Below are 13361 nucleotides of genomic sequence, written 5' to 3' on the forward strand. Positions count from 1 at the left end.
ATCGGTTAATTAAGGCGTTTGCGTAACTAGTTACCACAGTGCAAAACAACTTTTCCATTAACTTAGAAGTGCTTTTACTTCGACTGTAACCAGTTACACACTAGTGTTAACCGATTACAGTACTTGAATTATTGAATTTTCATCCAACACACCACCTTAACTCAAGTGCTCCAAGTTATCCCTGTCGATGCTCATCTTCAACCTTGAACACATCATTTGTGACTCCCTTAATCAACACAACATTGAGCCAAGATAAAAATGAATGATTCATTTGAATATTTGAATTTGATTAAGACATTTAAATAAAATAAAAAATAGTAAAAAGAATTGTTGAAGTGACACATCAGATACATTAAATACCAAATCCATATAATTGAAGCAAGATTGTAATTAGATATTTTTAACCTTGAAATCAGAAAAGTTGAAAAGTAATAAATGAAGTCAGAAAGATATCCAGTGAATTTTTCATGTACTTTAGTTTTTATAGTAAGTTTTAAATTAACCGCGCTATCCATTTCTGGAAACAATTTTGAACCGTGACGAACGTTGACCTTACTTTATTGATTCATTTCCATAAACTGAGTCTTTCTGTAATCACTCATCTTCTCTCTTTTCATCGTAACAAACTCATGTTTTCTTCATCATCCAAACCCCAATGGATCTACGAGGTGTTCATCAATTTTAGGGGAAAAGACACTCGCAGCAATTTCGTTTCTCATCTCTATGCAGCACTCTCAAATGCTGGAATCAACACTTTTCTCGACGATGAGAATCTTGAAAAGGGAAAGGAACTTGGACCAGAGCTACTGCGAGCAATTGGAGGTTCTCGGATATTCATAGTTGTTTTCTCAGAAAACTACGTTCATTCTAGTTGGTGTCTTGATGAACTCGAACAAATCATGAAGTTCCACAGAGATAAGGATCGAGTTATTCTTCCTTTATTTCACGGTGGTATTACCCCTTCGTATATACGTGAATATGCTAAGCAAACTTTCGGAGAAGCTGTCAATAAAAGTAACAACACAAATAATTTGGAAAATCCACCAAAGACAACACTCAACAAATCTTCCACTTGGGCTGCTTGGGATATAAGTCACAGGTAAGTTTTCTATTTTGTTTTTTTATCGAACGACCGTGTAAAACTTGAGTTATAAGCTTAAAAACTGGCTATGCCAAAGAGAACCTACTAGTGCTTAGTTGACTTGGTTGCAAATGGATTTAATGATTTTAGCCTTCAAATCTTTCATTTTCGTATTTTGAAATATTTTTTGTTGAAATAATCAAAGGAGTGATGTGAAGGAAAATCCACGAAAGAAAGCACTCACCGATGCTTCGAATTTGGCTGGTTGGGATATGAATAATTACAGGTAAATGTCTTCTTCTTTTTAAACTTCGTTTCTAATAGGTTACTTGCAACTTGGAAGTGTTCATACAAAGTACATAGTATTTGAATTTTATTAGCGGTGTTAGTTTAGATGATTGGGAATTGAGTCAAATGTCAGTTCATGATTAGCAGTACTATGTTTTCTACTCTTTCATTATTTATTTCTTTGTCTTTTGAAAAATATTTATTATTGCAGTAACGAAAGCAGCGTTGTGAAGGAAGTTGTTGGCCAAGTTTTGAAAAAGCTAGACAAAAAATGCTTACCTATCCCAGATTTTCCAGTTGGACTAGAATCCCGTGCGGAACAGTTGATTCGGTTTTTAAGACAGAACACAAGAGAAGTTTGTTTAGTAGGGATTTGGGGAATGGGGGGAATTGGCAAAAGCACCATTGCCAAAGTCATCTACAATAATCTTTGTTATGAATTTGAAGATCGAAGCTTCCTTGCGAATATTAGAGAAGTTTGGGAGAAAGATAGAGGCCAAAAGGATTTACAAGAACAACTTCTTTCAGATATCCTAACAAGAAAAATAAAGGTGCGTAGTGTTGAGTTGGGAAAAGCTATGATCAATGAACGGCTCTCCACAAAACGGGCACTTGTTGTACTTGATGATGTTAGTACGCTGGAGCAACTAAAGGCACTATGTGGGAATCGAAATGGGATTGGTTCAGGAAGTATAATAATCATCACAACAAGAGATGTGCATCTACTTGATATCCTTGGAGTTGACTTTATTTATGAAGCGGAGGAATTGAATGCGATCGAGTCCCTTGAGCTTTTCAGTTGGCATGCGTTTAAGGAGGGGCATCCAGCTGAAGGTTTCCTTAGCCTCTCAGGAGATGTAGTTTCCTATTGTGGTGGACTGCCACTAGCTCTTGAAGTCCTTGGATCTTACTTGTGCAAGAGGAGAAAACAAGACTGGCGGAGTGTATTATCAAAGCTAGAAAAGATACCCAATGATCAAATACATGAGAAACTAAAAATTAGCTTTGATGGTTTAGAGGATCGTATGGAAAAGGACATATTTCTTGATGTGTGTTGTTTCTTTATCGGTAAGGACAAAGTTTATGTTACTGAGGTACTAAATGGTTGTGGATTTCATGCTGATATTGGAATAACAGTACTGATAGAAAGAAGCCTCATAAAAGTTGAAACGAATAATAAGCTTGGAATGCATGCTTTGCTACGAGACATGGGAAGAGAAATTGTTCGTGAAAGTTCACCCGAGGAGCCTGAGAAACGTAGTCGATTGTGGTGTCATGAGGATGTAGTTAATGTATTAACTGACCACACCGTAAGAATTTCTTTTCACAAATCTTGACTTCTTTTTTTTTTATCATCTTTCAAAATCTTTAAAGATATAAAAACTATAGTTGTTTTTGAAATGTTTTTTACTTTTCCCATCAATTGTCGAAAAATAGTGGGGTTCATTATCTTTCAAGTGTTTGTCCTTGTTAAAGATGCAATATAAAAACCATCTTAGGCTTATTAAAAATCTTACAAGTTTTTGTCCATGTTAAAAATCTTACAAGGTTCCGTTCATGTGTCTTCATGTAGCATCTCGAATTTTTGGAGAAGTTCGTTCACGGAATCCTGCCATTTTATATGTGATTGTATTTGTTGCTTCATGTAACAACTAAATTAAGATTTCCTTTTTAATTTATTTTTCTATGGTCTTTCTTTGTGTTGCAGGGAACAAATGCCATTGAAGGATTGGTTATGAAGTTGCAAGGGACCAGTGGTGTTTGCTTCGACACTATAGCTTTTGAAAAAATGAAGAGATTGAGATTGTTGCAACTTGATCATGTACAATTCATAGGAGATTATGGGTGTTTTCCAAGGAACCTGAAATGGCTTTCTTGGCAAGGATTTCCTTTAAAATACATGCCAGAAAACTTTTATCAGAACAATCTAGTTGCTATGGACTTAAAACACAGTAATCTTACACAAGTTTGGAAGAAGCCTCAGGTACATATATCACTAGATATTTTCCTCTTATAATCATGGTTAATGGAAATAGTTATTTTTGCCACTGTTTCATTTTCATCTTATCCACTAATTTTTCTTTTAAACAATTATTTTCTTGCAGTTGATGCAGAAGCTGAAAATTATCAATCTCAGTCATTCCAAGTGCTTAAAAAGCACCCCTGACTTTTCAAAATTACCGAACCTAGAAAAACTCGTTATGAAGGATTGTCAAAGTTTGTCCGAGGTGCACTCGTCCATTGGAGATCTCAAGAATCTTCTTTTGATAAATTTGAAGGATTGTACAAGCCTTAGCAATCTCCCAAGAGAGATATATCAATTGACATCAGTGAAAACTCTCATCCTCTCCGGCTGTTCAAAGATTGACAAGTTGGAAGAAGACATGGGGCAGATGGAATCCTTGAAAACACTGATTGCAAAAGATACATCCGTAAAAGAAGTTCCATATTCAATACTAAGATTAAAAAGTATTGGATATATATCCCTTTGTGGATATGAAGGATTACCGCATGATGTTTTTCCATCTCTCATTCGGTCTTGGATGTCACCAACAATGAATTCCTTATCACGCATTCCTCCTTTCGGTGGTATGTCAATGTCTCTTGTTTCCCTGAACATACAGACTAATAATTTGGGTTTGGTCTATCAATCAGAAATACTTAGCAGCTGTTCAAAACTAAGAAGTGTTTCAATACAATGTGACTCAGAGATTCAACTGAAACAAGAATTCAAAAGATTTCTTGATGATCTATACGGTGCCGGTCTTACTGAACTGGGAACATCACATGCACCGCAAATTTCAGATATTTCCTTGAGATCTGTTTTGATTGGAATTGGAAGTTGCCACATTGTCATCGATACTCTTGAGAAGAGCTTATCACAGGTTCCTTTTCTATCTTTCCACCTTTACCGATATTTATCATTACTTAAGAGAACATGGAATTACTTTCCATTTGCTTCTTTTTCTTCAAATGATAAAAGACTCTTAAATATACAAATCTATTCAACAAATTGCATAGCATAATTAGAATAATTTAAATAACTAAGCAAATGCTCATGATACAGAGATTGGCAACCAATTGTAGCAATTCTTTCTTTCCTGAAGACAATTATCCTTCTTGGTTAGTCTATAGAGGTGAAGGACCTTCGGTAAAATTTCAAGTTCCCGAGGATACCGATTCTGCAATGAAGGGCATAACTCTTTGTGTTCTTCATTCATCAAGACCTGAAAATCCGACATCTGAATGTTTCACTAGTGTCTTGATTATTAATTACACAAAATTCACTATCCATATTTACAAAGGAGACACGGTAATATCGTTTAATGATGAAGATTGGCTAAGCGTGAAATCAAATTTAGGAGTTGGTGACAATGTGGAGATTTTTGTAGCTATTGGGCACGGATTGACTGTTAAGGAGACGACTGTCTATCTAATATATGGAACGGAAGTTGACCCAACAATTCAAGTGGAAGCACATCCATCACCTGATGTGAAAACGGAACAATCACTTTTTGTCAAGAATGAACCATTACCGAAGACAAACAGAATTTCTTTTATAGGATTTGTAAAAAGAGTGAGAAAATGTTTATGCTTGAACCAGGATTGAGATCTTACCAATTTTATATTGGACACGCACTTTGTTATGTATGGAACTCTCTTGTATGTTTTGTAATATATTTCAGGGAGGATGTACAATGCTTGCTTGGGTTTTGGATGTGATCTTCATCATCATCTCTACCAATACATTGTAGCCTTGAAAAGGCCCTGCTATAAACAGTGCTTGGTTTGATCGAGGAAGTGTAAAATTAGTGCATCTAGGCCAGATGATTTCAAGTTGTTGGATAATATATTTTATAACTAAGAGTATCAGTAAGAGGGTGCATGCATGTTAAGATTTGCAGTCTTAAGGTAGCTTAATTTTCAGTCTTCCTTTCTATTTGAGAATTAGAACTAAAGGTAGATTCTTGCCTGCACCGTTGAGAATTAGAAAGGAATATTGTGTTTTAATTATTTAAAATAAGCATGGTTCAAATCTTATTCATGATATTTGGGGTGAAGTTTAAACAATATCTTTTGAAGTTTTAAAGCTGAAATTTAACAATAAATTGACATACATAGTCATTTAAATATTCTAAATTGATCTAACAAAAAAAATATTTTTGACTTCATATTTTTCTCAAATGTCATAATAGAATTACTTTTTTTCTAAAATAAATTGTCACGATAACCTATTATCTTAATTATGGTCAAGTCTAGGGTGAGGGCTCAATTAAGTTCCTCACCGGTAAGACCTTTAAAAATAGCCATGAGATTAAATGAATGTTTAAGATTTATTTGATTAAAATTGAGAACATGTAAAATTAGTTATAGGTGATTTTGTTTCTCACTGTCAAAATCTTTTTTTACTGTGTCAAAATCTTTTTTTACTTTTGTACGAATTGGGTTTCATACTTATCTAAAACATCTACATTATTCCATTATATATCTATCTCTCCGTCTCTCCATGTTTCTCAGTAACGTCTCAATTTTTTCCCTTTATTTTTTCCGGCGGCGGTCACCGGTAGAAGCAAAGCACACTATGTCCAATTTCCATGGTTTGATGGTTGGTGTTTTATAAAGCGGTACCAAATTCGTAATCCCAAATTCTCATTCCTCTCTCTCAATCGCTTTCTTCTTTTATACTATTTGTGTTTCGTACATAAACATAGATACACAAATCTCTTCTTCTCTTTTCTATTCTCGACTACAAACCCTCTCCGTTGACAATTTAAAGAGAGATTAGGAACCAAATCCTCTCTGTTGAGCTTTTTCGCAGAATATTTTCGTTTCTCACCAGCCACCGCTAGCTGCCAGGTACTACACACTCTGTTTTTGCTACTTGTTCATTGACTATCATTTTTAACCTAGTTTTTGTCTTCATTTCAATTTGGGAAATTCTGAGTTTTAACTTGTTGGTGGTTTTGATTTTTGAATGCTATTAGTTGAGTCAAACCATATTTTTATGAATAGTAGTTGAGTTTTCTGTGTGAAAAATCTGAACCTAGTTTGTTAATTTGGTTTGGTTTATGATTTTAGTGACCCACTAGATTTCAGTTTCTTTATGGCCTGGGTAATTAGTGCGACGCTTTGAAAAGTTTGGTTTTGTAAGTATTCAAAATTTTGATTTGATTGGCATTTAGTAGATTGTCATAGCATATCCTCAAAGGTGAATACTGAACATTAAGAATTTTTTAGACTTTTAGCAATTTTTCGTTCAAAGTCACTATTTGAAAAGCTTAAAAGGAGTCTAACAAGTTATCCACATGTTGTCAACTGTGGAGATTTTTTATTAAGAATTGATTTTTATTGTAAGAATATAAAAAGAACCGTCCTTGCGTGTTTCAGTGTAGTAAGTAGTAACAACCAGATGCTGGAGATGTTATGTTTCTATTCCCTGTCTGTTATTTTGTACAGTATTTACTAGTATTTAGTTAGTAGGTTGGGATTTGCAACAGGGTTTTGTTTTTTGTATGGGATGATCTTTTATATATGGGATTTGGCTCCTTAAAGTAAAGACATTAAGGGTTGATATTTTAAAATTCTTATGATTTGTTATAGATTTAGAATTTGATTTGAAAATTTGATTAGTAAATAAAGCTTGTAAATGACAAAGGTATCAACAGTTTTAAGAAAAATATAGAGGGTTAAACTTGGTAGATATTATTTGAGTAACATTTTAGTTATAATTTATTATTATCTTACGGGGACCATAATATGGTCATCTGTTCAGAATTTTCAGATAGTTAGAATTTTCAGCCTATTGTCTTGAGAAACACAAGCATCCTATTGATTTAATGTCTCATAATCTAGGTGTTTTTTTGCATTAGATCTGTGTCACCTTTAATTATTGTCATTTTGGCCAACATTTATTTTATGGGCTTTCCCTTGTGTGAGCTTTGTGTTTCTCACGAGTAAGAATTTGATTTGTTAAATAGTACAACTAATAGGATTTGTAGTGACCAAATGATAACCACTTGTGTGTTTCACAGCTGGAGCTTGAGCAGAAAGCTAGAACTCTGCACAAAGATATCATGAAGCATGTAAGTCGAATATCAATATTATTGTGCCGTGTAATAAATCCTTTTTTCCCTATTGTTAAGATATAGCTGAATATAATTCAAAGTGAAGTTACTTGGAATCTAGCATGTCAACATGAGCTATGCATCATGAAATTCAACAAGTGCAAAATCTCACTATTTTCCAGCATTCAAAAAACTTACTACTATACAAGCATAAAATTTACATTCGCATAATTTTGAATTTTACTTGAGCATGTGCCAGGAGACGGTAAATCTATAAATCATTCTCAAAATTTAAAATACGCTCCCCTTCAATCCTTTATCCCCAACACTTCATTTATCTAATGACTTATTAACATTATTGAACATTTCTGATTCCTTTAGAATATAAAAGAACCTCTGGTCTATCATATTTTGTTACAGATATTTGTCTCTTTATATGGCAGTGGATCTCAAGAGAGATAGCAGTGTTGCGAAATTGTCTTGATCTGGCAAATGAAAAGGGATGGAGGAGAGAATATCCTTTCATTGTCTGTACTCAAACTATATTCTGAATCTCAATCTGCTTTTTCTTCTCCCTTAGATTTCAAGGTATGGAAGAAAGGTGAAAGTGAAAGAGAGGCAATTCTTCTGAGGGATGCACTTAGGCTCTTTTCCCCCCAACGTGAGGAGTAAATCAAAATGAAGAAATCATCTTTATCGGATGAATGATTAGCATAATTGTATATTTTGTTTCTCCTTATAGGTGCTTTTTTGTACTGTTGCTAGTGAAAGAGTATTTTATTCATAACAGTTTGTGGATGACAAAAGAATATGCTATTGTGACTCTTTAACATGTTTTTATTCTATTGTACTTCTTCTAGTAGAGTAAAAATCTACAGATTTTATTAATTCAAACATATACAATGTTCTTTTATTTAAACCTTCCACCCTAAGTTTTCGACTAATTTTGTGTGAAGCCTCCAGTAGAGTAAAAAGCAAATAGAACAATCTAATCTAACATTATTTGAGTGATGAGTTTCTTTCTATTAAGTAATGGTGGTGAGGCAGGATTCTTTTATATTTTGTAAACAAATAAAGAGCTCTGTTATTAATGTTGACTGTATAAAAATACATATGTATTTCATTTATTTTGATTTTTTCCATACATTTGTTTAGAAGCTACACGACCTCTCTAATATGGAGGAAATCCTTCTTCTAACAAAGGAATGGAAAATTCTTACAATATTGATAATAGAATAATTCAATGTTTTGAAATTGGCAAAATATCATATCAGGCCATAATCCTTCTATTGACTGCTGCTTGCAGCATTTTCTTTCCTGAAAACTTGCAACTGTTCCTTGAACTCTTTACTCTTTTCAAAGTTGGCTTTTCAAGCAGCAAGTAATCCTTCTATTGACTGCTGCTTGCAGCATTTTCTTTCCTGAAAACTTGCAACTGTTCCTTGAACTCTTTACTCTTTTCAAAGTTGGCTTTTCAAGCAGCAAGTAATCCTTCTATTGACTGCTGCTTGCAGCATTTTCTTTCCTGAAAACTTGCAACTGTTCCTTGAACTCTTTACTCTTTTCAAAGTTGGCTTTTCAAGCAGCAAGTAATCCTTTTTCTCTTCGCAGCTTTCTGATTGAAAGCAGACAAATATTACATATCAAGGAAAACCAGATTAAAGCAAAGAACTTTAAATCGGTTTGGATCTGGTTAACAACAGTTTTAATTAAAAGCGAAATTTCAGTGAAAAATAATAAAACCACAAACAGGTTCATGTTCTGTGAACACAATGTCGTAGTTTCTATGAGCACCATCAATTTTCGTCGGTTTCGAGAACAACACCGCTGAACGACATAGCTTCTTCTTCTGAGAACACCACCATGTTGACTGCCATCATTGAATATCGTCAGTTCTAAGAACACCCCCATATTGAATGCACCACCATGTTGACTGCCATCATTGAATATCGTCAGTTCTAGAACACTCCCATATTGAATAATATGATTTAATATTAATAAAACATGAAAATAGTACAGCTTTAAATCTCAATCAAATAAAGCACTATTGATATTGAACCTAGACACAGTTGCCATGAATTCTTTTTTTGCATAACCATTTGGCACCATCAACTGAAATCTTCCTCACTATCCTCACCTGTTTCATCAACCACTTCCGTTGACACGTCTTTTAGTCCCTATCACAATAAACAACATAGTTTTAACATAAGTACTAAAGTACACTAATACGAAAATTTAAAATTTTCTCCTTTTACCTCCATACCACCTATAACTATTCGACAAATGGTACCGATGTTCTTTCTCTATTTCCTGCACCAAATATGTCATCCATGTTATTTTCATAACAAAAATTACTAATAAGTATACTCAAGCAGTCTTGGCTAACTAAATAATAACTTCAGAAGAACAAAACTTCATAAGCACCTCAAAAAATATTCTACAAACAAACTCATTCATGGTTGGCTCAAAAATTAACAAGTGAGGAGCCAAAGTCACCTATTTACAACAGGTCGTTATTGGCAAATCCGAGCAGACAAATCAAAACAACATAGGCTATATTGAGGAGCAATATTTAACATCTATAAAGCAATACAAAGTTACTAAAATTATTTAGCAGGATACAGTCTAGGAAAGATATTTAAATACTCTCAGCAAATAAACACACATATAATTGGTCTAGGAAAGAAATTTGAATACTCTCAATAAATAAACACATATAATTGGTTACTCACAGAAAAAAGAACACAAACATCAGACATAAGACTACAAGCTTCACGCAGAAGAACAAACTCGAATTCGACATCAAACAAGTGTCGTAAACAATTCAGCAAAAAAATAACCTAAAATTGAGTTTGGTAACAATATTAGCTGCATCGATGTTGCAAGCATATAATCAATCAAAGAAAATTTGAAGAAGTCAAAACTCACCGATTAAAATTGAATTATCGAGAATTTGACTATGAGTGAAGTGGCTCTCGCAGTAATAAATAGGTTGTGTTGCAACGGTGGTTCTCACGACGGTAGATAGGCTGTGTCGCAGTGGTGACTCTCGGGGCGGTAAATAAGTTATATTGCGGTGATGGATTTCGTGGCGGTGATAAAACTGTGTTGCAGCTGTGGTTGTCGCAATGTTAAATATGTTGTGTTGTAGTGGAGAATAAAGGAAGGTGCGATAAATAAGATGGTGTTTCTCTTTGCTTCTGACGGCGGCGGCCAGAAAAATGGAAACGGCAAATATAGAGAGAGATATATAATGGCATGTGAAACTGAAAATGTACGAAACAAATATAGTACGAAAAGTAAAAATACTTTTTTACTGTGTAAAAAAAATCACCTATAATTAATTTGACATGTTCTCAAATTTACCATAGTAGATCTTAACCATTCATTTAATCTTATGGATATTTTAAGAGGTCTCACCGGTGAGGGACTTAATTGAGCCCTCACCCTAGACTTAACCATTAATTATATGTTTTATTTTTATATAAAAATTATTATAGCTATTTAAAATATACTAAAATAAATTATTAATCTATTTATTTTATTTAAAAATAATAAAATACTATTATTTAAAAATAATAAAATACTATTATTTAAAACTAATTATAATTAGAATAATTTGACTCAAAAAGTAAATCATCTTAAAATTGTCCTCATTATCCTTAGTCGCTAAAGTCTATGGTTTATTTATGAGGATGTTTTATGTGAAGTTCTAAGTTGGATAACGTGTTTGGTAAAAAAAACGTCTTTAGTCTAAAAGAATAAAATAATCTATTAATTTCCTTGAAACAACGTCTATTTAGTGAAATAAGTAGGTCAACAGGGCCGGCCTAATCGACGCAGAGGCCCCGTTCTAAGTTTAAAAAAGGGCCCAAATTTAAAATATAAATATAATTATAATAATTAAAAAAGACGCATAAAAATTACATTTATGTATTAATCAATAATATATTTAATTATAATTATTTTGAGTTTTGATATATCTCAATTTTTGTATGTATTGAATTTTTAATATAGTATTTTTTTGATTTATTGATTTTTTATTATAACATTTTATTTATTTCGATTAATATTTAAGGGAAAAAATTGAATCTTTTAAAAAATTTGGGGCCTCCCATAATTTGGGGCCCTGTGCTGTAGCACTTCCTGCACATGCACAGGGCCAGCCCTGTAGGTCAACGCCATCGTTTAGATCAATAATAATAATACGATTAATAGAGATTGGTGTTTTAGAGATGATTTCGGTAATTTCATTGATACTGAAGTGACATGGGATCCTGGTAACTTTTATGTTCTCGAAGCGGAAGCTTTCGCTCTCAAAGAAGCTATCCAATTTGTTATGCCGTTAAATATTGATCGTATTACCTTCGAAAGTGATTCTCTTAGAGTGATGCAAGCTTTTCACTATGTTACCATAAGAATTTCAGAGTTTTATACTATAATAAGAGATATTCCGTTACTATTACATAATTTTTTCAAAGTTTGTTAAACGTCAAATGAATATGGTTGCTCACTCGTTAGTAAAGACAGCTAATTCTTGGGCTAGTCGTAGTATTATGCATGCAATTCCTTTTTGTATTAATCTTTTGATTATGAATGAGAAAAGTTAGTTTTGATTTGTTAAAAGAAAATACTCCATCCGTCCCAATTTATAAAAGAAATTCACTTTTTAGATTCATTGAATAATTAATGTATCAGGTCAATATATAGACTAGATACATTAATTATTCAATGAATCAAAAAAGTGATTTTCTCTTATAATTTGGGACAGAGGGAGTATATTTTAAGACTTTGAAGTTTGAGCAAGGTGGAGTATAGTTCTTTCCGGGATGTTCACAGTCCCTCAAGTGTGAGGCCTGAAGGGTCGAGTGTTTAAGGATAAAGTTGTCGGGCTAGTCCACTCGTGTTAGCCGACCAAGCTACTCAATTAAGTTCTTGCCAAATATGGAATGTACACAGTCCTCAAGCACGAGGCCTGAAGGAGATAAATGCTTAAGGATAAAGTTGCCAAGCTAATCCATCCATGTTAGACAACCAAGCTAATTAATTAGGTTTCTGCCAAATCTGAAATATACAATAATAAAGTCGTGGGTTGTGTCTTTACATGCTATCCAAGAGGTAGGAAAGGTTATACGATATTTCTTAGTACGGACGTCCGTTTAGTGAAATAAGATACGACACTACAACAAATAACATTTTTTATGACGAAATTTTCACCTCAGTCAGAAAAAAACGAGATAATATGCAAAGACGCACCATATTTATTTATTTTTATAAAAATAAAAACATCATATTCCCTCGGTTTTCAATAAAATCAAGGAAACAACAAGTCAGGACACGTTTCGAATCCCAACTATTCTAGTTTATGTTTTTATTTGTTTATAAGTTAATAGTAAATGATCTAACTCTTTGATTTACTTAAAAACTGAGGAATAACATAATCAAATTTTACTATAAAGCATCGGTCAAACATATTTTATTTTAATCATATCTTATATATGTTGGCGTCCCAACCTAGTACGCATCATTCTTTGGGATGAATTACAAGACAGAAAAAAAAAACTTCAATGTTCTTCTATCTTTAAACAAAACATTTATTCTATCATTAATCTATCTCGTATAATAGTGTTAAAGTTGTATTTTTAAAACAACTCTTTGTTAAAGATCTCACAACTCAATTACCATAGGCGCGAGACAAATGGACTTGCAGTAATGGACATTACGATCACAATTACCCAAGATGTTGGACCTTCTATTTTTTATATTTTGCATGAAAAAATGGACATTACGTCCATAAAGAAATTAACGGAGTAGATACAAAATTGTGTTGCAGGCGCACGTACAATGACCTACTAATCTGGCTACTAAACCAATGATAGAGAGCCTTGAGATCACCGATACTAGTTTTAAATTAAACAAGTAATTAA

The 13361-nt window shown here is 33.2% G+C and overlaps 1 protein-coding gene and 1 long non-coding RNA gene across 7 annotated transcripts; one reads left to right on the top strand and one right to left on the bottom strand.

Annotated features, from left to right (window-relative positions):
- Nucleotides 1-530: 530 nt before the first annotated feature.
- Nucleotides 531-8279, top strand: LOC131616381 (disease resistance protein RUN1-like). Of its 6 annotated transcripts, none has more exons than XM_058887698.1 (9): nt 531-1099; nt 1287-1367; nt 1581-2679; nt 3078-3353; nt 3475-4254; nt 4437-6226; nt 7402-7452; nt 7878-7961; nt 8067-8279. In XM_058887698.1, exons 1-6 carry the CDS (start codon nt 630-632, stop codon nt 4977-4979), a joined length of 3249 nt encoding a protein of 1082 aa, XP_058743681.1. In that variant the 5' UTR covers nt 531-629; the 3' UTR covers nt 4980-6226; nt 7402-7452; nt 7878-7961; nt 8067-8279. The 6 variants fall into 6 exon arrangements, with proteins under 6 accessions (XP_058743681.1, XP_058743684.1, XP_058743680.1 ...); XM_058887701.1 differs by having other exon boundaries at nt 3475-3958; nt 4079-4254; nt 7878-8279; XM_058887697.1 differs by having other exon boundaries at nt 7855-8279.
- On the bottom strand, nt 8277-10637 carry LOC131616391 (uncharacterized). Its single transcript, XR_009288093.1, has 4 exons — nt 10363-10637; nt 9690-9744; nt 9494-9611; nt 8277-9367 (listed from the first exon to the last, which is right to left on the bottom strand). It is a non-coding gene; the product is annotated as an uncharacterized LOC131616391 (long non-coding RNA).
- Between the last annotated feature and the right edge of the window lie 2724 nt (nt 10638-13361).

The sequence above is a fragment of the Vicia villosa genome, linkage group LG7, assembly GCF_029867415.1.
Source record: "Vicia villosa cultivar HV-30 ecotype Madison, WI linkage group LG7, Vvil1.0, whole genome shotgun sequence".
Taxonomy (NCBI): Eukaryota; Viridiplantae; Streptophyta; class Magnoliopsida; order Fabales; family Fabaceae; genus Vicia; species Vicia villosa.

Bases quoted from the DNA above. Each gene is read 5' to 3' on its own strand.
- LOC131616381 (XM_058887697.1), top strand. From the start codon at position 630: ATGTTTTCTTCATCATCCAAACCCCAATGGATCTACGAGGTGTTCATC. The intron at 1,368-1,580 runs GTAAATGTCTTC...TTATTATTGCAG, and splicing joins TGGGATATGAATAATTACAG to TAACGAAAGCAGCGTTGTGA. The intron at 2,680-3,077 runs GTAAGAATTTCT...TTTGTGTTGCAG, and splicing joins ATGTATTAACTGACCACACC to GGAACAAATGCCATTGAAGG.